Below are 24,563 nucleotides of genomic sequence, written 5' to 3'. Positions count from 1 at the left end.
ATCTCGCCAACTCCACAGTAAAGTCTTGGTATATACATATACCAGTACCAGCCCACTGCACCTCCCGCTTTTGCTTTGCCCAACATAGGACCTTCTCCTTCACGCCATACCTACGGAAACAAATAATCACTGCTCTTGGCAGCTTATTCGCCTTTGGTTTGGGCCTCCACACCCTATGAGCCCGATCCGGTTTGTACGGAGGGATCTTCCCCCTCCCCCAACAGCTCTGCCAACATTTTGGCAAAATACTCAGTCGGCCTCAGGCCTTCCACCACTTCGGGCAGGCCCACAATCCTCAATTTGCTGACTAGATGTATTTTCCAGGTCCTCCATCAGGCTCGCAGACCCTTGCAGGCCTCCACCACCCTTTGTAGTTCCTCACTCAGAGGTGAGCTGATCAGTGTGTTACGACAAGGCCTCTTCCACTCTCTTCAGTTTCTCACCCTGCTTCCGCACTTCAGCCGATGTCCTCGACACCGCCGCATTCACAGGGGCAATCGTCTCCCCCACCAGCACCTTTAATGCTGCCATCATCTCCTTCCTCATCACCTCCATGTGCTTTGCGAACTGTTTTTCAAGTTCCACAACCATTACCGCAGTCATCATTTCTGTCGTGAACAGTGCGGCCCCCCGAAGCGACCCAGCGTCCGCCATCATTCCAGTTGCCAAGCCGACCCTTCCGCTAAATGGTGAACCTTCATTCGCCCCCTTCTTCACGGCAGCTTTCCTTTGGGTTTTGGACATCTTTCTTCCTCATGTCTTCCTGCACTTATTTAACCAAAATACCCCGGGACTGGGCATTAATTTGTAAAAAAATTCAAGCCTCAATCCAATATGCGACCTCTTCCTACATGCCGCCAATGGAAGTCATCCCTGCATTTTTAAAATCATTCCTATCACGTCGTATTTTTGTGCTGACAATAGCGTTCGGCATTCAGGCAAAAATACCATGTTTTTCTTCCATTGTTTAGTACCGCTGCATTTACTTTTTGCTTGGATTTACTTTCCTCTTCCATACAATATCACACATACACCTTTTACCTCCCTTTCATGCTTTACTTTCCTGCAAGCAATTTATTAATTTAAGAGGTTTGAAACAGTTCAAATTTAGCTACTTTTCCTTACACCACCTTTCGTCACAACAATTGGCAATTACGGAGGACCTCAAGTGCAAAATATATCTCAGAGCATTGCAAAATAGATTTTAAAAAGACTAAATCAGAGGAAATGATCAGCAAGGATGGCCAGCCAGCATTGAGAAAACCTTTTTAAGCAGAAAAGAATGGAGAGGCAAATGGGGATTAGAGAGAGCTCCAGACTGAAGACTCTGCTTCCAGTAATGAAGCGAAAGGGTGCAGAAAATGCACAGTAAGCCGGAGTCAGCGAATCAAAGGCTGCAGGATAGATGGGAAGGAATAGGAGACGTAAGTTAGGAAGGGGCAAGACCTTCATGAAGATTTTGAAGGCAAGAAATTTCAATTTAATTTACTTTGGGGCAGAGAAGTCAATGAAGGCAAGGGTGTTGAATGAGTCAGCCTTAGTGCATGATCGGATACAGTGACTGGGTTTAGGCATATTGGGTTTGAGTGTATGATGGTAGGCCAGAAAGGAGAGCATTGAATTTAGTGGGCAGTGGTAATACAAGCATAAATTAGGAATTCTGCACCAGTGGACCAGAGGTCAGGCTGAAGCAGGAAATGTCATGCAGGTTGGAATAAATCGTTGAGTAACATAGCATGTGGAGTTTGAAGCTCAGCTTTTCTAGTATAATGCGAGTATGGCTGGGGAAAGGGGTGGAGTACGTGGCAAGAGAATGAAGTTACGGTCCGAGCTAAAGAATGGTTTCAAAGTCAATTTGTAAACTGCATCAGATTGGTAGCCTCACAGCTTGCAGATGGCATTGTCACAGAGAGGGGTATAAGAGTTGGGCATTATCTGCATTCATGTGGAAGCTGATCTTGTTCAGGGGCAGCAGGTGGTCTAACAAATGGGAACTTTTGGAAGCTCTGATCATAATGCATAGATGACAGAAACCATTGTTGGAGATGCACTAGCTTTATTTGAATAGGAAACCACACAAATCCAGGGCTCATAGTTGGACAAAGATGATGCAGTGAAGAAGCATGATGTGGCCCACTGCAAACATCAGAGCAGTTAAACTGAAAAAGGTTAACATGTCACAATCAAAGTTGGTGGCATTTTGGATATTGACAAGTGGGTGGTGGATGCTGTGGTCTTGGTGCTGTGAGCAGGGTAGAAATCAGGCTGGACAGATACAAACGGAGTTAACTACACATTCTGGAAAGAGAAAAAATGATTTGGGAGAGAATTTGAACAGTCAACTTCAGAACAAAGGTTTTTGCTCCTTTGTTAACACAATTTGATGATAGCAGTGATGTAACTGATGCGACTTGGCAGGCAATACAAATTTCTGGAATTTAATGAGAACATGTGTGTAACAGAGGAATTTGTAGAAAGTTTGATGAGACATAGATCAATTATTTTGCAACCAGCTTGGGGGCGTTCTCTAGGCAAATTGGTCACAGATTGGACTAAAGGTGAGTATGGGGCCACAGACTGTCAGACAAGAAAGGTAGAATTGTAACCAAAGTGAAGGCCAAATTGAATCATAGAACCAAATTACAAATCGGCGGTCCAAAGGAATGTAATATTTTCCACTGCATTTTAATGAAGAATCTCTGCATAGTAAAATGGTGAGAAGTGAATGTTATGGATGTGGTTAATAAAACTAAGGTTTATTTAAGTGCAGCTCTCAACCACGGACAATTAAGCTGGCTGTCAGACCTCGGACTGCCAGTTTGGTGACTGCGCTGTAATGTTTTGCCAAATTAGGTGGGATGATTCAACTGTTCATTCATATGACAATCAATGGCTTCATGCCCTTGCTTCTATAGTAGATTTTACCAAGCACCTAAACTCACTCAAAAGAATACCGGGCCACACACACATAGTGACAGAATACTATTGCAACATTCAGGTATCAGAGAAGAAGCTTCAGCTGTGGGAGAAACATCTTTCCCAGAGTATCTTCCAACTTGGCACATTTTCCCACCCTTAAATCACTGTCACTACTGGGAGATGGATATAATGGTGCCACAAAAACAGATAAAATTGCTGGAAGTATGAAAGGAATTTCCAGATGATTGTGAATCCAGATTATATGTACAAGTATTCTGCATTTGGAACATGAACCTAAAATCTAAACCTCAGGACATCTCAGAGCGCTTTACAGGTAATAAAGCTCTTTCCAAGTGTAGTCACTGTTTCCATGTTGGAAATGCCAATATGATAACATTATCTCTTTCGATTCAGGAACTTTTGCTGAAAGTCCCTCGTGTCAACTTCCAGAATCTCCGATCAGGCCCAGCATTTAAAATGGAACTGACATCTTGAACCAAATCAATCAACTGAAACAAGACAATTTACATACCTGAGGGTCTGATTTTTATATCGTCCTGCAACCTTATGGAAAGGTTCCTCTTTTTTCGCTTGACATGATGCTACATAACCCTTTGCATCACTGCAGCCCCCAGAACTGATTGGTCCACATACGTTCAAGTAGTAATAGTAGTCATCAGTGGCATCATCGCTCTTCTTGGGGACAACAACATATGGATTGCTAGAGTCTGGAAAGAAACATTGATACATGAGACGGTATATATATTATATATTTAAAACAAAGAAAAGCCATTAAAATGAGCAACAAAATGGCTGTCATCTTAAATCCACTTGTTTCAAACAACATGTAAAACGCAGCCTGCAACAGGCAGAGAATGGTAACTAATGATCTAAATCCTTCAAAGCCTTTTTTTAAACCAACAATTTGTCAAATGTGCCTGGGACCTCTCAATTACTTAAAGCATTCATTCAACAGATGTGCCTTTATACTAGATTTTAAAGAATGGCTCAAATAACTAACATTTTTGAGAAGTCTCAAAAATCTCAGAGCAAACTTTATGATGATCCCTTGTGAAAAATCTAGAGCTGAAGGTATTTGGTCAGATGTCAAAAGTTTCAACTTGGGAATTAGTTTATTTGACTTCAAAATCCATTTATTACTGCTCACAATTTGGTATTTGCAGCCGTTACCATATCCTGCACTCCTAAGTGTTGTAATGTTGATGGTTCAGTTATCCCCGTTTGCAGGGTTTTAATCATTTGTTTTGTTCTTTTGTAAAGGGAGTGTGGTACAGTGGTTATCTCACCACAGGGAGATGTAAATTATGTTTACCCTACCTGAAACGTAATGCACCATTATGGAAATTTAAATATTCAGATCAGGAATTTCTGCTACTTTGTGCTGATTTTATCAGGCACATACAACCAAACCAGTGTAGAAGATGGAGGCATTTTAAGCTCAGGTTATGCTGTAAAGTTGTGAAGTTTTATGAACTGCACTGGAAGCTGGACTCTCCTACAAACCACACCCCCAGGTTGAATTAATGGAATCGAGAGTTCCTGCCAATTGCCCCCAAAACTGACCAGTGGGTAGCAATGAAATTAAATGATATCAGAATTTTTCAAAGGTGTTTACAGGGGGGGGGGAGAGGAGTCGGAGGTGGTGCTGGACACAAAGCCATTTGATCACGTGGAGTGGAGTTATTTGTTTGAGATGTTGGAGAGATTTGGAATTGGGCCTAAGCTTTTGGGCATGGGTTAAATTGTTATATTGGGACCAAAAGCAAGTGTCCGCTCGAATGAGGTTAATTTGGTTTTTTTTCCAGTTATAGGGGAACGAGGCAGCGGTGCTCCATGCCACCCCACCCCCTCGATTTGCGCTAGCGATAGAGCTTTTGGCCATAGCGCTTAGGTGCTCCGACAAGTGGAAAGGGATAGAGAGGGGTGGGATGGAGCATAGCGTGTCTGAATTCTGATGATTTGTTTTTTAAAAATATTTAATTAAGCTACTTGAAAGTTTTTATAATAACAACAATAACATGGTATAATAAACATTTCCAACCCATCCCAATCTTCACACTCCAACCATAAAACAATCCGACCCTCTCCCCCCACCACCCCTTGGAATGCTGCAACTGCTGACATTTTAATTTTCCCCGAGAAAATCGACGAACGGATGCCACCTCCGGGTGAACCCAGTCATTGATCCTCTTAAGGCAAACTTTATCTTTTAGAGACTGAGAAACCCAGCCATGTCACTAGCCCAGGTCTCTACACTCGGGGGCTTCGGGTCCTTCCACATTAACAAGATCCGTCTCCGGGCTACCAGGGAGGCAAAGGCCAAGACATCGGCCTCTTTCGCCCACTGAACTCCCAGCTCTTCTGATACTCTAAAGATTGCTACCTCCGGACGCGGCACCGCTTGTGTTTTTAGTACCATGGACATCGCCTTAGCAAAACTCTGCCAAAACCCAAGTTTCAGGCATGCCCAAAACATGTGGCCATGATTTGCTGGGCTTCCCGCGCACCTCGCACACCTGACCTCTACCCCGAAAAACCTGCTCATCCTAGGCACTGTCATGTGTGCCCGGTGGATTACCTTAAATTGTATCAGGCTAAGCCTGGCACATGATGAGGATGTATCAACCCTGCTGAGGGCATCCGCCCACAGACCCGCCTCTATCTCTCCTCCTAGCTTGTCCTCCCACTTTCCCTTAATGAAATGAAAATCACTTATTGTCACAAGTCGGCTTCAAATGAAGTTACTGTGAAAAGCCCCTGGGTCGCCACATTTCGGCGCCTGCTCGGGGAGGCTGGTACGGGAATTGAACCGTGCAGCTGGCCTGCCTTGGTCTGCTTTAAAAGTCAGCGATTTAGCTCAGTTTGCTAAACCAGCCCCATAGCTACTCCAATGGAGTTTCCTCTGCCTCAGAAAGCTCCCAGTAAATATCCAATGCCTTCCCCTCTCCCACCCAGGTACTGGAGACGACTCTGTCCTGTATCCCCCGTGGCATGCTGATGATTTGTTGTTGTACATTTCCAACCCGTGTTCTTTGGCAGGGACATGGTGTGGCGTTTAGGTGATTTGGAGCTTTTCAGGTTTACAAGTTGAATCTGGAATAGAGGAAGTGTTTTTGGTGTCCTCTCTGGGGGTGGGAGGCGTTTGGGTGGCAACTACCCACTTCAGGTACTTGGGTGTGCAGGAGCTCGATATTGGGGCAGGCACCTTAAATTGAGTTTCACAAGTCTGGTGAGGCAGGATCAAGGGTAGCACGGGAGCACAAGTGGCTTCACAGCTCCAGGGTCCCAGGTTCGATTCCCTGCTGGGTCACTGTGTAGAGTCTGTACGTTCTCCCAGTGTCTGCGTGGGTTTCCTCCCACAGTCCAAAGACGTGCAAGTTAGGTGGATTGGCCATGATAAATAGCCCTTGGTGACCAAAAAGGCTAGATGGGGTTATTGGGTTACGGCGATTGGATGGAAGGGAGGGCTTAAGTGGGTCGGTGTAGACTCGATGGGCCGAATGGCCTCCTTCCGCACTGTATGTTCCATGTTCTACGTTTACTGGGATGGGACAGCCTTCCCTTATTGTTGGCAAGCCGGGTGTAGGCGATAAAGATGAATATTTTGCTGCGGTTTTTATTTCTATTTCAGTGCCTGCCGGTCTTTTTGCCAAAAGAGTTTTTACGGGAGTGGAACAGTTGATTTTGTCGTTTGTTTGGGCAGGTAAGGGAGCAAGGATTCAGAAGACGATGCTTCAGAGAAGGTGGCAGTCGGGGGGCCTGGCTCTTCCAAAACTGTTGTAATATTGGGCGCAGAATGCAAAAAAAGGTGCGGGGTTGGGATAGGGAGCCGGAACCTTTGTGGGTGGAGGCAGGCTCTTGTATGGGGTTGGGGTCGCAGGCTCTGGCGTTTCACAGTAACTTCATTTGAAGCCTACGCTGCGACAACGGATGAACGGACATCGCGCGACAATCGCCAGGCAGGAATATTCCCATCCAGTCGGGGAACACTTCAGCAGTCAAGGGCATTCAGCCTCTGATCTTTGGGTAAGCGTTCTTCAAGGCAGCCTTCAGGGCGCACGACAACACAGAATCGCCGAGCAGAAACTTATAGCCAAGTTCCGCACACATGCAAAATCCTACCAATTATCCTGACTTGAGACAATTCACACTTCTCTTTAACCTGTGATTATCCCTCTCTCCAGTTGCTCCATTTGGACCTGTAAAATATTTAATTACCTGGAAAGACTCACATTCAAAGTATCGTACTGCATCTTTGACTTTGTCTACATGTGTGGTTCTGGAAACTACCTCTTCATTCACCTGAGGAAGGAGCAGTGCTCCGAAAGCTAGTGAATCGAAACAAACCTGTTGAACTTTAACCTGCTGTGTAAGACTTTACTGTATTTCATTTAAAGTCAATTGGGCTCACTTATGCTCGAAGCTACATATATTCATAAGCAAGGACCTGTCCTCTGCAGACAAATTAGTATGTCCAAAAATTGCACCTTTTTTGAATAAACAAAAGCATGGGTGACAATAGCTCCTTCCTGCATTTGCCATGGCAATGTCTTCTCCAATCAGAGCCAATTTGCTAACCAATCAGCTCCCCTATTCTCATGCACTATAAATTGTCTTTCCCTGATGAGTGCAAGATGGAAAAGATTCGACAGTATGCCTCGTTTTTGGCAATACTCAAACATCTCTTTAGAGTACATCTCAGAATCCAAAAAGAACATCTTTCTGTCTAATTTTAGTGCACTGTACAGGTTTTTGATCACTGCATTATGACTTCAATTAAGGACAAGAGATGCACAAAAAAAAATCACTAAATGTCTGTGAGCTTTCAGCAAGTTGGTAAAACAAAATTTACATCCCTAAGCCTACACAAGAAAGCACACTGCACAAACCAGGAGAGGTCCAGATTTAACTTCCAAGATATTCTCAACATTCCTCAGTCAGCAAGAGGTGAAGAAAAGCAATAGCTCCTACTCTGTCCTGCTGCATGTGTGGAGATGTCAGCAACAGCTGACCAACATATCAAGTGGACCCATGGCACTCACTTCAGTTCATACACAATGGCCACTCACTCACGACACCAAAGTGACTCGCACTATACTAACAGAGAAAGCATTCAAGACTTTCCTAGCCCCATGCACATATATGTTTCTCTCAGGAATTAAATCCGTACTGTTCCTGAAAGATGTAGTTTGTTATATATATACAAACCAGACTAACATTTGGGCTTGAAAGTACAATGAATCTGAAACAGCAATTTTAAACAGCTCTAGAAAGTACTGTGATGATACAAAGACTTCAAATAAACAAAGAGCCAAATGGACTCAAAACATTAACTCAATTTTCTCTCCTTACAGATGCAGCCAGGCCAGAGTTTTTCAAGCTTTCTCTGTTCTTGTTTCAGATTCCAGCATCCACGGTATTTTGCTTATTTCAATTAAACATAGGTTAATAACTTACAGCGTACATTTCTACCGCTATTTATTTCACTGCTCTGGGCACTCTTGTAATACCAACTATTACAGTTGCATTACCAATGATTCATTTAATTATTCTATTAAAAAAGCACTTTTCTCACCAGTCAATGTGAGGGGAGACAGGTCAATGGAGATGTCATGCTGGTCACTCACAAGCTTACAGCTATGACTTTCTAGGTAATCTCTGGGACAGGCATATTCAGTAACCCATTCAATTTCATAACGACAGTTAGTACCAGCAATTAGCTTGGGCTCTGTACCCTATTAAAACAAAAGCATATTTTCATTTTTACATCAAGATCATAAAATTAAAAATGCTAATTCGACAACAGTTTATAACCATGCTTGAAATTATTGTAAATGTTTAAAAAGCTTTCATGGGCACTAACTTCAAACCAATTTTACTATTAGTTCTAGTAAGTTAAACAGGCCTTGCATTTATAGAGCAAGATGGGCTTTGAATGTTCTCAAATTCAGAAATATGGCAAACCTTAAGAACTCTAAAAATTCAAATCCCAAGTGAAGAGACGGAAGAGAATGTCTAGCCCACTGCCATCCAAAACAGCAAGTTTAGAAATGGCTGGGTTACAGAGGCAGACTTGTACCATAACATTTGTCCTGAATTTAAGAATTTCAGCTTCATCTTTCTGCAGAGTATTAAACTGGCATTGGCAATTTGAGCAAATGTTCACTTCTCCACAATGTCACAAGTAACACTCAGTGCTGTGTTTTTGAAAGATTCTACCTTTCAAATTCAAGTTTGTGCAAAATTCACAATTTTAAATACCAAGATTTAGTAACTGCATATTACACATTAATATAACTTCGCAATTAAAAAAATTAATTTAAATGAATAATGGTGATGTTCTGTAGAAACACCACAGAAAGCACATTAATTTAATGAAACCAAATGTAAATTAAAGTTGAGATCAGGTAAAGGGAAATCTAGGTTCAGGACAGTTGAGGTAGTAGAGCAGGGTGGCAATTTGGGTGAAGACAAGCAGGGTGGGAAAGGAAACAACAGGAGTTTAACAAACAATGCACAAGTGCACAAGGCCCACGTAAAGAACAAAGGGTAAGAAATAAAATGAAAGACCTTCACCCGAATGCATGAAGCATTCAGAATTAGTTAAGTAACAGCACAAAAAAGCAATAAGTGTGTTTGATCTGATCACCATTAAAGAGGCAGAGGGCAAACGTTTTGCCTGATATGGGACTAGAAATGTAGGTGGGTGGGCCAGGAATGCTGCTTCACCGGCAACAGAATGCTGGTACCACCTCAGAGCCATTTTCCTGCAGGCCAGGTTGAAGTCGGAATTGCTACCTACCCACCCACAAGCAGTGGGTAGCTTGTAATTAAGGCCAATGCTCACAGACCGACTGGATTGTTCTAGACAGCCAGTGTGTCTGGGTAGTGTTGGGAGAACAGAAGCTGCCTGGAGGGTGGTGCCTGGAGAAGGGAATAAAAGGTTATGCGGATCGCAAGAATGGATCTCGACTCTGAAGACTGTCTCGAGGATATGCGTTTTGAAGATAGAATTTCTGACTTTTACTCTGTTGGCTGGATTTTAAACTGGAATCCATAGAGGTAACTTGTTTTGAGTCGGTACAAAACAATTTTGCATTCTACTAAATTGGGATGGAGACAATCAACTGCTGATAGAGTGTGAGAGACCCAATCTCCTGACAGTTAACCCCACATAGACTTGGCAAATATTCCTAAAATGAGACATCACAATTCAATTACCTCTTCTGAAATAAATGCAGCAGATACAAACTAATTAAGCCACCCTGGAATATGCAAGATTTTTCAAGGGAGCCCCTTGAAAAGGGGAAGAGGAAAAAGTGAAAGGACAATGCTGTACTGAATCAGGCTGTTGGGAGTCGTATGCCTTCTCTCTGCAAGTACTGTACCTGGTTCGAGAAGTGACCAATTTAAGAAAACTGCAAATCAAAATCTTTTAAAACATGGAAATCTGTTCTGCATGACTGCACCCAAGAGAACAGCTGAGCCAAACTGCCGCAACATTGAATTATTGCATCTGAACCATCACAAAACAGCTAACCAGATACTCCATTTTTTCTTTTTTTGACTGTAAAGTCCTGACAAAAACTTATCCTCTTCCTCAGCCATCTGTAATTGTGCATCAGAATCAAGGGATTTGGGGAGTAGGAGGAAAGTAGAGCGAGACAGAAGTTCATTCATGATCATGAATGGCAGAGCAGGTTTCAGAGGCCATTTTGTCCAATCCTGTTACTCATATTTCTTAAGTTCCTATCTTATTAAGAGTCCAAAACTCCGAAAGACAAGGTCACTAAATAATTCTGGCGATATTTATCACTTCACAACAATAAACATCTTGTAGAAGTACGATGTTCTAGTAGGGAAGCAGAATTAGGCAGGTATCAAATTGTTTTATAAATTAACAGCAATCACTTAAAAATCTTCAACAAAAATCCTGCCTTCAACTTGTGATGGTGGAGTTGATGAACAAACAAAATTGTGCTTTTCCTCCATCATCCTCATCCCCACTCGCACTGAAAAGACAACTTTTTTATTTTAATATAAACGTTTTCAGCCTGTCTACAAACCTCTCTCCTTCCAGAGGGGCAAATTAAGGTAATGGTGACTGCAGGTCTATGATCGCCACAAAATGCTGGTGCCTTCTCATCTCCAATATATTCTTTGGCATAGTGAAGTACTAACCTGAAACAAATTGAAGGATGTGTTAAAAATCTCACCAAAACCTTTCGCACTATTGTACAGGGTGATGATAAAATAACTTTAAATTTGGAAAGAGGGCTCTTGATGTGAACACCAAGGCACTTATGAGAAAAACTAAAGCTATAAATACTGTTTTTCTTTGATTTGCAAAGTTAGCACAATTCTTTCACTTTACAATTCTCTCTCCTTCAGGAGAGATTGATTTCTCTTTGGTTTGCAGTTCCATAGACACCAGTTCTCCAATGTTATAATAAAAACACCATTATGACTTTACAGTGAGAACGAAGGATATTTCGGTGGAGGTTGCACCAACTGGTGTAATTCAGTCCTCACCACCTAGATCACACATACAAACCTTTGACAAGAGTCACCAGATACCCAGAATTGGGTAACTTAGGACATTTTCTCAGAAGTGCTGAAGCTGAGCTTAACATCTCTTCAGCCATCCCAGCTAAGATAAGCAAATGACAGTTCTGATATTTAACTTGTACTTCGCTTGAATAGTCCCAATGCTCACTTGCTAAAACGTGCTTAAAAAGAACATTAGTGGGTTTAAAGTTGCCTTTCCAAAGGTTTACCGAAACTCAAAGGTACCAATATTGGATGCAAAAGTGGGTAAAAATAATGAAGCTGCAGAAAGCCTAGCACTGCAAATTGTGACTGCTTAGATATTCTACAATGTAGCAATGCTGTAAGAGGTCACCAGGAGTTTGCAAGGTGAGAAGTGTATGAGAATGTTCCTTTGTGTGAAAGAGCGGAGAAATATTTTTAAAAGCACAAAGAGAAAAAGTAAAACAGAGTGAAAAAATATATCAAGAAGCAACTGACAAGATTTCATTACTCATGGTTCCTGGCCCAAGGGGACCAGGTAGCAAAATACATTCTCAACAGGATGTATAATGATAAAAGTATTAATTGAGGAAGTGTAATATCTCCGTACAAAATAAAAAATACCATCCAAACTAGAAATCTTCAACAAAGCTCATTGCATTTCTAGAAACTTTTGAGAACACGTCATGCCCAATACATGAATGCAAAATAGAGGAATTTCGAAAGGTAACCCTATGTTCGGTCCTAAATTAAGTTTACGACTTTCATTTTTTTTGCGTGTTTAACATAGAAAAACCATCAAGCCGAATCAAATTTACTTCAGATCAGTGTTGGACAGGCTGGATTTAATGGGAGAAGTAATGGCGATTGGCTGAGGAACCTCCAATGCAAAAACCTACACAGCCCATGGAGAAGAGCAACACCAACAGTGTTTGGCGCTGACCATCACAAATCCAATACATTTACACCTTTCATCATGAACTATGCAGTTCCAGGTAATATAAAGAATACTAAAGCACAGGAACAGGCCCTTTGACCCACCAAGACTGCACTGAACCATATTCCTTACTTAGACGTACTACTTATTGCCCACAATCTGTATCCCTCCATGCATGTGTCTATCAAAATACATCTTATAATGTTGCTATCATGCCTGCCCCCACCACCTCCACTGGCATCACATTCCAGGCACCCACCACCCTCTGCGTGAAAAACATTCCCCTGCACATCTCCCCTAAACTTTCCCACTCTCACCTTGAACCTGTGCCCCCGTGTAATAGAGTCTTCCACCCTGGGAAAAAAAGCTTCTGACGATTCACCCTGTCTATAACACTCGTAATTTTGTATACCTCAATCAGGCCTCCCCTCAGCCTCAGTCTTTTCAATGAAAACAATTTACATTAATTCAACCTCTCCTCATAGCCAACACCCTCCAGACCAGGCAACATCCTGGTAAACTTTCTTTGCATTCTCTGCAAAGCATCCACATCCTTCAGGTCGTGAGGTGACCAGAACTGCATGCAATATTCAAAATATGGCCTAACTAAAGTTTTATACAACTGTAACATGATCTGCCAACTCTTGTACTCAATGTCCCAGGCGATGAAGGCAAACATGCCATATGCCATCTTGACCGCCTTATCCACCTGCATTGCCACTTTCATGGAACTATGGACCTGAACTCCCAGATCCCTCTGTCTGTCAATGCTCTGAAGGATTCTGCCATTTACTGTATAATTCACACGCGAATTTGATCTTCTAAAATGCATCACCTCTTATTTGTCCGATTTGAACTCCACCTGCCATTTCTTTGCCCAACTCTCCAATCTATCTATATTCTGCTGCATTCTGACAGTCCCGTTCACTATCTGCAACTCCACCTATCATTGCGTCATCTGCAAACTTGCTAATCAGACCATTTAAATTTTCTTTCAGATCATTTAGATATATTACAAACAACAGTGGTCCGAGCGCTGATCCCTGTGGAACACCACTCGTTACAGATCTCCATTCTGAAAAACTCGCTTCCACTGCTACTGCTTCCTGTTGTCAAGCCAGTTCTTTATCCATCCAGCCAGCACACCGATTCCCATGCAACTTTACCTTTTGTACCAGTCTGCCATGGGGGACCTTGTCAAATGCCTTACTAAAGTTCATGTAGACGACATCCGACATCCACAGCCTTTACCCATCAATTCATTTTGTCACCTCCTCAAAAAACTCCATAAAGTTGGTAAGCCATGATCTTCTCCGCACAAAACCATGTTGCCAATCAAACCATGTTGCCGATCACTAACAAGGGTATTCGCTTCCAAATGTGAATAAATCCTGTCTCTCAGCATAGTCTCCAACAGCTTCCCCACCACAGACCTCAGGCTCACCGGCCTATAATTACCTGGATTATCTCTGCTTCCCTTCTTAAATAAAGGGACAACATTGGCTATTCTCCAGTCCTGTGGAACCTTGCCTGTGGTCAAAGATGGTGCAATGATATCTGTTAAGGCTCCAGCTATTTCCTCTCTCACCTCCCACAGTAACCTGGGATATATCCTACCTGGCCCAGGGGACTTGCCTAACTCAATGCATTTTAAGATTTCCAACACATATTGCTTCATTATGCTGACATGTCCTAGAGTATGCATACACCCATCCCAAACCTCAGCATCTGTCACATCCCTCGCCTTGGCCAATACTGATGAAACGTACTCATTATGGATCTTGTCCACTTCCTCTGACTGCACGCAGAACTTCCCTCCTTTGTCTCCGTGTGGGCCTACTCTTTCTCTAGCTACCCTCTTGCTCCGTATGCATGTATTAAAACCCCTTGGAATTTTCCTTGACCCTGCTTGCCAATGACGTTTCATGGCACCTTTTAACCCTAACTACCCGTTTGAGTTTGTTCTTACTCTCCTCATATTCTTCAAATGCTTTGTCTGTTTTTAGTTGACTAGATCTTATGTATGCTTCCTTTTTCTTTTTGAATAGTTTCACAATTTCCCGTCATCCATGGTTCCTTAATCCTGCCATTTCTGTCCTTAATTTTTGCAAGGATATGCCTGTCCAGCACTCTAACCACCTGGTCTTTAAAAGACTCCCATATATCACATGTGGATTTATCCCAGCCTGCGTCACCGTCCGTGTGGAATTTGCACATTCTCCTCGTGTCTGCGTGGGTCTCACCCCCACAACCTAAAGATGTGCAGGGTAAATGGAGTGGCCATGTTAAATTGCCCCTTAATTGGAAAAAAGAATCAGGTACTCTAATCTATTTTTAAAACATTTTGCCACATTCTGTTGTAGTTGGCTTTCCCCCAATTTAGCACTCTCACTGAAGGACAACTCTTGTCCTTATCCACGAGTATTCAAAAACGTACGAATTATGACGACTATTCCCAAAATGTTCCCGTACTGAAACTTTGGTCACCTGGCCGTGCTTATTCCCCAATACCAGGTCCTTGCTTGGACTATCAACATATTGTTTCAAAAAACCCTCCTGGATACACCTAACAAATTGCTCGCCATTTGAACCCCGGTCACTAGGAGTCCCAGTCAAAATGAGGGAAATTAAAATCACCCACCAAAACAACCCTGCTATTTTCACATCTTTGCAGAATCTAATTTCATATCTGTTCCTCTATAACCCGCTGGCTGTTGGGAGGCCTATAGTACAACACCAACATTGTGATTGCACCCTTCCTATTTGTGAGCTCTACCCATAATGCCTCACTGCAGGTTTCCTCCAAGATGTCCACCCTCATCACAGCTGTGATACGTTCTCGAATCAGTAATGCAACTCCCCCACCCTTTCTGCTACCTCCTCCGTCTCATCTAAAACATCAATATTCTAGAATGTTAAGCTGCCAGTCCTGACCCTCCTTTAACTATATCTTTGTAATTGCAACAATATCATAATTCCCCACATTAATCCAGGCTCTAAGTTAATCCGTCTTACCTGTTATACTTCTTGCGTTAAGCAAACGCACTCCAGACCCACTGAGTTCAGTGACTCCCCGTACCTCCTCTCCTTCTTAGCTATATTTGTCTTAGTTTCAAGCTCTTCCTCAGTCTCTGGACTGCTGCTTCAGTTCCCAATCCCCTGCCATACTACTTTAAATCCTCCCGAACCACATGAGCAATCCTCCTGGCCAGAATATTGGTGCCCCTCCAGTTTAGGTGCAACCATCCTTCTTGTACAGTTCCCACCTTCCCTGGAAGACATCCCAATGATTCACGTATCTGAAGCCCTCCCTCGCACACCAGCTCTTTAGCTACGTGTTCAACTGTAGTATCTCTGTTCCTAGGCTCACGACGCAATGTGGCTCATTATTCTGGACATCAAATTTCATTAGCCAAGCTACTAGAATGGTTGGTGACAAGCTGATGGTTATTCCTGCTCGAGGAACCAACTGCCAGATAACAACCAGAAAACTAACAAGTATTGCCATGGAATACATTGTCAATCATTTTTGCGAGATGAATTACTTTAGCATCTCAGTTTGCAACCCATACCCATTTAGAGAGCATTTGCAACCTGACCTCTGCCTGCCCCCAAAATATACTCTGAATGAACAGCTATGCATATACCTTGTACTTGAAACTCAAAAAGTGGAATAATTTTCTCACCACCACCCCAATGCCAACTCCATATTTATTTCCTTTTCTTTCTATCTGTACAGCTGTTATGGTAGGTTGGAGGCAACGTTTACCATTCTAAAAATAGACAAGGTTAAGACTAATGGAAAATAATGTTTATAAATATATTAAATACAGTTTGTGATCATTGACCCAAAGATAAAATGCAGCTACAATGAGGAAAGTTGCCGAGCAATTACCTGACCAAAAGTATCTCAGAATGACACGAGAATGCAGGCTTCTAAATGGGTTAACAAACCTAATCTGGTGTTCTTTCAGTTGAACTTCCAACATCAAGAAATGAATTGATAAACTTAGAATCATTTAAGTACTGTAATTTTCACTTTAAAAAATGATTAAGGTTACAGTGGAACTTTCACACAAAATAGTTTCAACATCATCATCAGCTCTTAAATTTAAAATATATTTTGGCAAGTGTATGCAATCAAAGGTGGCACTTAGAATTCTAAGATCTACTCCATACCTGTCTTTACCAACTAGTTTCAAAGCATCTTTTGGTTGGCCAACGTCAAATGCAGAGGAACCTTTCAGTAAGCAGGCACTACTGCCAGGTTTACATGCTGAGGTCTTGCCTGATGGAGCTAGCAATTAAACAGACAAGAGGTTATTGAAATTAGAACAGAAAACTCTTTCCAGGCACGACTCAAACTAGTATTTAAAATATTTACAGTGTAGAAATGGGTCATTTGACCATTTATAAGCCATAATGGAGTCTGAACAGAGTTAGGAAAAAGAAAACTTGATTTATTGCAAAGCAATTATGTTTACAATATACATCAGATCCCAGTTGGGTCTGCTCTGTCATTTCCATACCTGGCCGATTTTATACAGATCTTAATCACGAGTGATCTAGGGCAGCGAAGCTTGTATTTGGCAACACTCAGGGGAGATGGATTGCTCCAACCCCGTAGGACTCGTGCGGGTTATAACATGACCCAACAGTCCCATGCCAAACAAAGCAAAATGAATGAAAGAAGTGTAACCTAACTTACAAGTTTAACCCAACTTCAATTTTTCAATTCTATCCCTCCATAAATAAACCAATATTCTGTTTTACTTTTTTTAAACAACCTTATTAATCTGCATCACTACTTCTATGGTTTGTGTCTGCACTGCCAGATCCTCTGTTCCTCTACCCTATTTGGACAATAAATTCCCTATCCAATAAATATCTCTTCCTTAACCTCAATACATGCAGACGAAATACAGATGGACCAGTGATTTCATCTTTAAGTTTGATTAGTTTATCAATTTTTCGCCCTCCTTACTACCTTAAATGGCTTCACTTTATTTTGCAATTCATGAAGTACTTAGTGGTTCAGCACAATTGCAATTCAGTAGCAAAGTAAATGGGCTACAAAGTTCATAAACTAAAAGCATGCTAGAAATTAATTGAAAAGAAAGGTTAACTGACCTATATCTCTACAAATGTTGATATACAAATCCTCCTCCTCAGGGGAATCAACCAAATAGCCTCCTGACATCTTTATGAGTGGATTTAAATCATGTTTCTTCCCAGCTTCATCAAAGACGTAACATGGAACCTTAAAACATTTAATTACGTGATCATTAATAAACATGCTTTTACAGATTAAATAAGAAACATCTAGGAAATATTTAGCAAACATGGAGACAATCAAGACCAACGAATAAACAAATATAAAACAAACAATTGCTGATTTGATTAGTACACATCCCCTGCAGGAATCCAAGTCCAACAGCTCTGCATTGTGGGAAACCAGTGTAATATCTGCATTTTTCCATCCATTTCAAGTGGATCAAAATGAGGGAAACAGGCCTTCAATTTTCTGACGTACATTGCCGACGAATATCCCCCCAAAAAAGGCTGCCTGATCTATTTTGAGCAAACTAATGTTGATAAAACAATTAATCATGCGGGTGTGGGAGGGGTGCGCGTGATCAACCAATTTACTGATGGGTACAGAGAACCTTCTTTAAAAATAGTAATTCACTGCCTAATTTTCTTCAGTGAGGAAGGAGAAAGTCTTCAAGCAAAGATGGGAGGGTAGATGGGCCTCAGTGCAGCAAAGCACACAAGTGGTGCGGAACAAAAAGAAAGCTCAAAGTTAAATGCCCAGTGCTTGTATATCTGTCTGCTGTACATGTGGTTTTATATTGTTGGGCATTTTACTATTACCAATATAGACTGACCTGCCACATCAGAAGCTGCACATTTTAAAGAAAAGTTCTGAAATACCATTCAACCCGAGCTTGGATTATTATAGGGGCTATACCTCAGATTATTCCTTTGTGATTGGCCAAAATTGTGTTGGGGTGGGGATGGTGCAGGGTGGAGGGAGGGTGGAGCAAGAGGACTAGGGTTTGTGCAGTACTTGTGAACATAAATCAATCACTAAAAACTGATGGGCAGAGTGTAAAACATTACAAATGCACAAGTCCACATTTTTGCTTGGAGTAGAAATCAGTACACAATAGAGAAAAGGCGAATCCACAATTTCTATCTCAAGTCAAACACAAATTTATCATGCTGAGCAGAGTTGCCTAAATCCCTCTAAATATAGAAATGCTCTTTCTCACGAAATAGTTCTTGCAACCTCCAGAATACCAATTCTCCATCTGAAAGGCAAGTGGCCATTAAATCACTCCGGGGTTGAAGCAGAATAAGACAGGAATGGGGTACTGTATTCAGCAGTAAGCCAATAAGTCTCCAGGCAGATTGACAAAGCAAAATACTGTGCATACTAGAACCAAAAGTAAAAACACAAAATACTGGGAATACTCAGGTCAAGCAGCTTCTACAGAGAGAAATAGGTCAGTGACTTGCATCAGAACTGGGAAAAGTTAGAAATCTAACAATGTTTAAGTAAAAGGGGGAGATGGGGGGGGGGAAGAGAGAGATAGAGAAACCAAAAGGTTTGTGATAGGGTGGAAATCTGGAGAGATGACAAATGGTGGTGCAAGGCAAAAAGCAGTACCCTGACTACATTTCCTCACATACTGCTTACTGCAAGGGCACCATTCCATTTTCCTAGTTACTCAGTCTCAAAACAGAAGAGGCAACTGTTCCACCTCCTCACCAAAGGTCTAAAACAATTTCTCACTGGAAACAGAAATGTACAGGTGCTTCTCTCAATGTAGTATATGTCTTGCTGCACACAAAGTAGCACTTCTACGTTGGGGCGCCCAAATGCAGATTGGGTGACTGCACTGTAAAACACTTCCATTCAGTTCACAAAGTGACCCTGAGCTTCCAGTCACCCAATATTTTCATTTTCTAACTTGCTTCCACGCAAGATCATGAATTGGAAGCAGCACGGTTACTGGCAATAAACAGGGGTAGTTCCAATTGCATGCTGGAGCACAAAAGAGTTATTTGCAGCTGCACCTGGGTATTTATATTAATTCTAAATATCATAACAATTCCAAACCTTATTTTCTTTAAATTTAGAGTATCCAATTCATTTTTTCCAATTAAGGGGCAATCTAGTGTGGCCAACCCACCTAGCCTGCACATCTTTGGGTTGTGGGGGTGAAACCCAGGCAAACACGGGGAGAATGTGCAAACTCCACAAGGACAGTGACCCAGAACCTGGGACCTCGCCGCCGTGAGGCAGCGGGGCTAACCCACTGCGCCACCGTGCTGCCCCCACAATTCCAAATCTATCACTTCATTTTGTTCCTAATTATCATCCTGACTGTCAGCATAACAGGCCCAATGATAACTGTACCATGTATTCAAGTGTGTATACATGGGATGGGTCATGGCGATGGGTAGGGGAAAGAACATGAACTGCTGAAGTTGCTAGCATTCCGTACCCGCTGGATATTCCACTCCATTTCATGACCGTGATTCAGATTTCAGCTCCAAGAACATTCCACTCCGAATTAAAACCACGATTAGCGTGTGAATTAACATAAATAGGACAACATACTCACCAAAAATTCATGTATAGAGTAGGTTACTGAAAATAATTTAATCTCCTTAGCGGCTCATGTAGCTTACTGGCTCAAGCAGCTTTAAAGTTATTTAAAAACATAATTATATCTCAGCAGTTAATCAGAAAATGGGGTCTATTAGCATTGCAATAAGGAAAGGCATGGGGATTGCTCGTGGAATTCAGTGTTTAGTGCAATTCCTCATTCAGCAAATTCAGAGCTTGGAATGTTCTTTGACAACAAGGGAGGGAATAGAGAAAACCATCTAAAACAGATTACAACACCAAGATATTCCTCAGCTATAGAGCGGGAAGATATAATTAGCATCTCTGTTTAAATAAAAAGTTTTTTTTTAATATAAACATACCTTCAGGTAGATTGATCCCTTTGGAAGGCATTCAAGCCTCTACCAAATGGCACATAACTAAACGGAGAAAAAACTCACCAACAAGTGGTCCTCACGCCCAAAACTACCTAACTTTAAACCAATCCAAGTTTCATGTTCAATATCATTCATTACACCACATAATTTTAACTTTAAAAAATGCTATTTTGTTAATCAGAAATACTCAAAACGGAATATGAATATATTTTATACAATCACATATACTTAACACCACCCGTATGAACATTTTGAGAAGTGTTTTACACAGCAATGAGCATAATCTACTCTCCCGCCAGTTTTCTTTATTTATTGCAGCCATATTGGGGATTAAACGTCAGGTGGGGATTTTAACTATTTGAAATTGACCAATGTAGGGATTTGCATTTACCTCTTTTTTCGGGTTGAAGGTGCTCTTCTTGCAAGCTACAAAAGTCTTCCATTCGAAGTAGTGCACACAGTCGGATGTCGCCACAAATTCAGGGCTACCCTGATCAAGCAATTAAAATAAATTAGGATCACAACTAAAGCTGCTTATTTTGGTAGCAGTTTGATATACAAAATCATCAATAAGAAAGCATTAAACACAATAATTTAATACCAGCAAATGGGCAACAGCAGAATCCTTACAAAATGTGCAACAGCTCTGATTAAATGAATGGAGAGGCAGTAGCCTAGTGGCATTGGCACCGGACTAGTAATCCAGAGACCCAGGGCAATTCTCTGAGGGCATGGGATTTTAATCCCACCAGGGCAGATGGTGGAATCTGAACTCAATAAAAATCTAGAATTAAAAGTGTAATGAAGACCATGAAACCATTGTTGATTGCTGTGAAAACTCATCTGGTTCACTAATGTCCTTTAGGGAAGAAAATCGGTTATCCTTACCTGGTCTGGTCTGCATGTGACTCCAGACCCGCAGCAATGTGGTTGACTCTTAAATGCCCTCAGGGATGGGGAACAAATGCTGGCCTGGCCAGCAAAGCCCACATCTTATGAATTAATAAAGACATTTACAGTCAAGCCAAGCATTGTGATTTCTAATAATTTCTCAAAAGGAACTCAGTACTGAAGGAGAACATTTCCATTTTTGTTCTCTAGTGTCTAGTGTCAGCCAAACAGTCCCTATTGAATAAATGCAATATTATTCATCTCCTCCAGCCAAATCATTCTAATGTCCTCCATAAGAGGTTAATCAGTAATTTAAAAAAAAAATTTAAGAGTGCCCAAATCATTTTTTTTTCCAGTTAAGGGGGCAATTTAGCGTGGCCAATCCACCTACCCTGCACATCTTTGGGTGTGGGGGCGAAAACCACGCAAGCACAGGGAGAATGTGCAAACTCCACATGGACAGTGACCCAGAGCCGGGATCGAACCTGGGACCTCGGCACCATGATGCAGCACTGCTACTCACTGTGTCACCGTGCTGCCCGTTAGTTAGTAATTTAATTCCAGTTAGAGGCAGTTTTGTGCCATGGATTCCGATCCATTCGAATTTGGTAGAGCATGCAAAAACAATCGCAGCATGACTACAAAAGCAAAAATACAGATGTTTGAAATTTGAAACAAAAAAAAAAAAAACTGGGTATGAAAGATCACAGACCTGAAAGGTTGAGCAGAACCTTCTGCTCTTGCTGGTGGGAAGCTTGGAGCAGGAAAGTCAGGTATTTAGGCGGGATGGTGCATAGCAGAACCCTGCCAACGTCCTGCCTTCGGCAGAATTAAGTTCTGGGTGATGAAAGACACTCAGTGCCTGATGAAGGGACCTGACATCGGGATGCGCCACATCTAGAACATTGTGTGAAGTTTTGGTCTCCTTTTCTGAAGGAGGATGTTCTTGCTCTTGAGGATGTGCAGCAAAGGTTTACCAGACTGGTTCCGGGTATAGCTGGACTGATGTATGAGGAGAGATTGACCAGGTAAGGGCTGTTTTCACTGGAGTTCAGACAAATGAGGGGGGATCTCAGAGACATAAATTACTAACAGGACTAGATTGGGTGGATGCAGGGAGGATGTTCCCGATGGTAGGTGTGTCTAGAAACTGGGGTCACAGTCTGAGGATTCGGGGTAGACCATTTAGGACAGAGTTGAAGAGGCATTTCTTCACCCAAAGAGTGGTGAGCCTGTGGAATTCATTACCACAGGAAGAAGAGGCTAAGACATTGAATATATTCAAGCGGCGGTTAGATATGGCACTTGAGGCAAATGGATTCAAGGATCATGGGGAGAAAGCAGGATTAGGCTATTGAGTTGGACAATCAGCCATGATCGTGACAAATGGCAGGGTGGGCCTGAAGGGCCAGGTGGCCTCCTCTTGCTTTCATCTTCTATGCTTCTATGTATCCTGGGACTCCAGTCAATGCTTTTCCTGCAGCAGGCTACCATCTCCCATGATGCAGGTGAGCACAAAGGTTGCCGGGCTCTGATTGGCCAGCAGCTCTCAGAAGGAGAGACTGCCACCCCAGTATCTTAATTTCAGGGAAAGACCCACTACTGGCCTCGATACTGCCTGTTTGGCAGGCCCTCCCGTAAAGAGGTCTCCAGCCACCACTGGAGACCCACGATGCCTCAATAAGATTCTCCCCCACAAACTCTACCTCTCAGTCTCTCGACCTCGGACTCTCTGCCAGATCAGTCAAGTAGCTCAGCATTTTCCAATTTATTTTATATTCAAAACAATTTCAATTTGGGCAATTATATCCTGGTGACACTTGGCCTGCCTTGGCTAAAGATGCTGTGCAACCAATCTCTTCCAAATAATAAAAAAAGTTTTCACTTTCCAGCAATTTCAAATTGGAAGCCAAGGCAATAAAAAGATAACGATTTGTTGAAATCTATTTCTAAACTTTGCTAATCATGACACATTTGACTCAGCACATGCAGCTCAAATTTCTATGTGACTCCAGCAAAGGTAAATCATTTCAACTTCACGGTTACTTAAAATAAGCAGTGATAGAAATCTATCGCAAACTGATCCTCATACCAGAGATCAAATTTCAGAAGACTCTGGCTTAAGCTTCACATGTCAGAAACTTCTTCTCATGGAAGGCACAGGTTCTAAAATGTCTGCCAGAAATGCATAAAGTCTATCACGTGAATCCTGTTTTGGTTTCGTTTCTATATGAATTTAAAAGCTTTCCCTTTTACCTAAATTGATATCCACGATGTTCACATACCACTTGTGTTCAGCAGCCTCATCCAAAATAATCAGGAGTGTGGGGGAGGGACAGAATAATGCCGCAATAAAATGTTTTGCCATTATAAAAGTTATTTCAGGATAGAAATAAAGCAAACTGCAGCTCTGACAATAAAAATACTGATGCTGCATTGATGTTATCTTTAAAACCTACAGTTTATATTTAAACAGATCAACCTCAGATTTAAATGCTGGCTGATGTTCCAAACTGGTATACAGCAGTTATATGAAGATGACTCAGCAAACCACATACTCACCAAAGATTTCCCACATAAGAAATTAATGCTACTTTGGACGGTCTGAGCAGAGTTTTGTTCTGTACACTTCTGGGTAGTGTTGTACTCGAAATGATGCACACCGCTGCTTCGGAAAGCAAAATCGCCTATATGAAGCAACAGACACATTAACTAAATTAATTCAGCCTTATCAATATAGGAGTTAAACTTACATTCACTCAGCATCTTGAAAGCTGAAAAAAATCTGGTGACCAACGCTAGGCTCAGCAAAAGAGAGCCTCACAATACCTTGGGTCCCTTCCATTCAGAGTATGCTTATTTATGTGCACATGATTGGATAAGACAGACAACCTTGTATCTCTGTTTTGAGATTAAACTGCTTTAGCCTCATTGGACATGTCTATCACAATCTGCTAGCTTAATATCATACAAATTTATTCCTGCTTCAGCTGTTTAAGATTAAAACAAAAGTGAGTTTAAACAACAATTGTTGAGAAACAGCTTTTATAGGACACAGCAAAAATACCCAGATCACCACCTCCGTCATGCAATTTTGGTCTGAACACTTATTAAGCAGTTTATAACCAGGGGAACCATATACCAGTTAATTGGTTAGCACCATTTATGAACCAAGGTAAAATTCGTAAGCATTAACACATATATAGGTGAAAAGTGCAGGCAGTACAGATTTGGCAAAAACAAATGGTGT

At 41.8% G+C, this 24,563-nt stretch overlaps 1 protein-coding gene across 2 annotated transcripts in view; it reads right to left on the bottom strand.

Moving 5' to 3' along the window:
* The window catches only part of igf2r (insulin-like growth factor 2 receptor), a 214,653-nt gene that overhangs the window by 149,144 nt on the left and 40,946 nt on the right, over positions 1–24,563 (bottom strand). For both annotated transcript variants that reach the window (XM_038803333.1, XM_038803343.1), the window contains exons 3-9: positions 23,876–24,000; positions 20,814–20,912; positions 17,537–17,666; positions 16,586–16,703; positions 11,007–11,121; positions 8,516–8,675; positions 3,452–3,647 (exon numbers count right to left, since the gene is read on the bottom strand). In XM_038803333.1, coding sequence (XP_038659261.1) covers positions 3,452–3,647; positions 8,516–8,675; positions 11,007–11,121; positions 16,586–16,703; positions 17,537–17,666; positions 20,814–20,912; positions 23,876–24,000 — 943 coding nt within the window. The remainder of the gene's footprint in view (positions 1–3,451; positions 3,648–8,515; positions 8,676–11,006; positions 11,122–16,585; positions 16,704–17,536; positions 17,667–20,813; positions 20,913–23,875; positions 24,001–24,563) is intronic.

Source organism: Scyliorhinus canicula, chromosome 1 (genome assembly GCF_902713615.1).
Source record: "Scyliorhinus canicula chromosome 1, sScyCan1.1, whole genome shotgun sequence".
NCBI lineage: Eukaryota > Metazoa > Chordata > Chondrichthyes > Carcharhiniformes > Scyliorhinidae > Scyliorhinus > Scyliorhinus canicula.
This window is presented reverse-complemented; position numbering and strand designations above follow the sequence as displayed.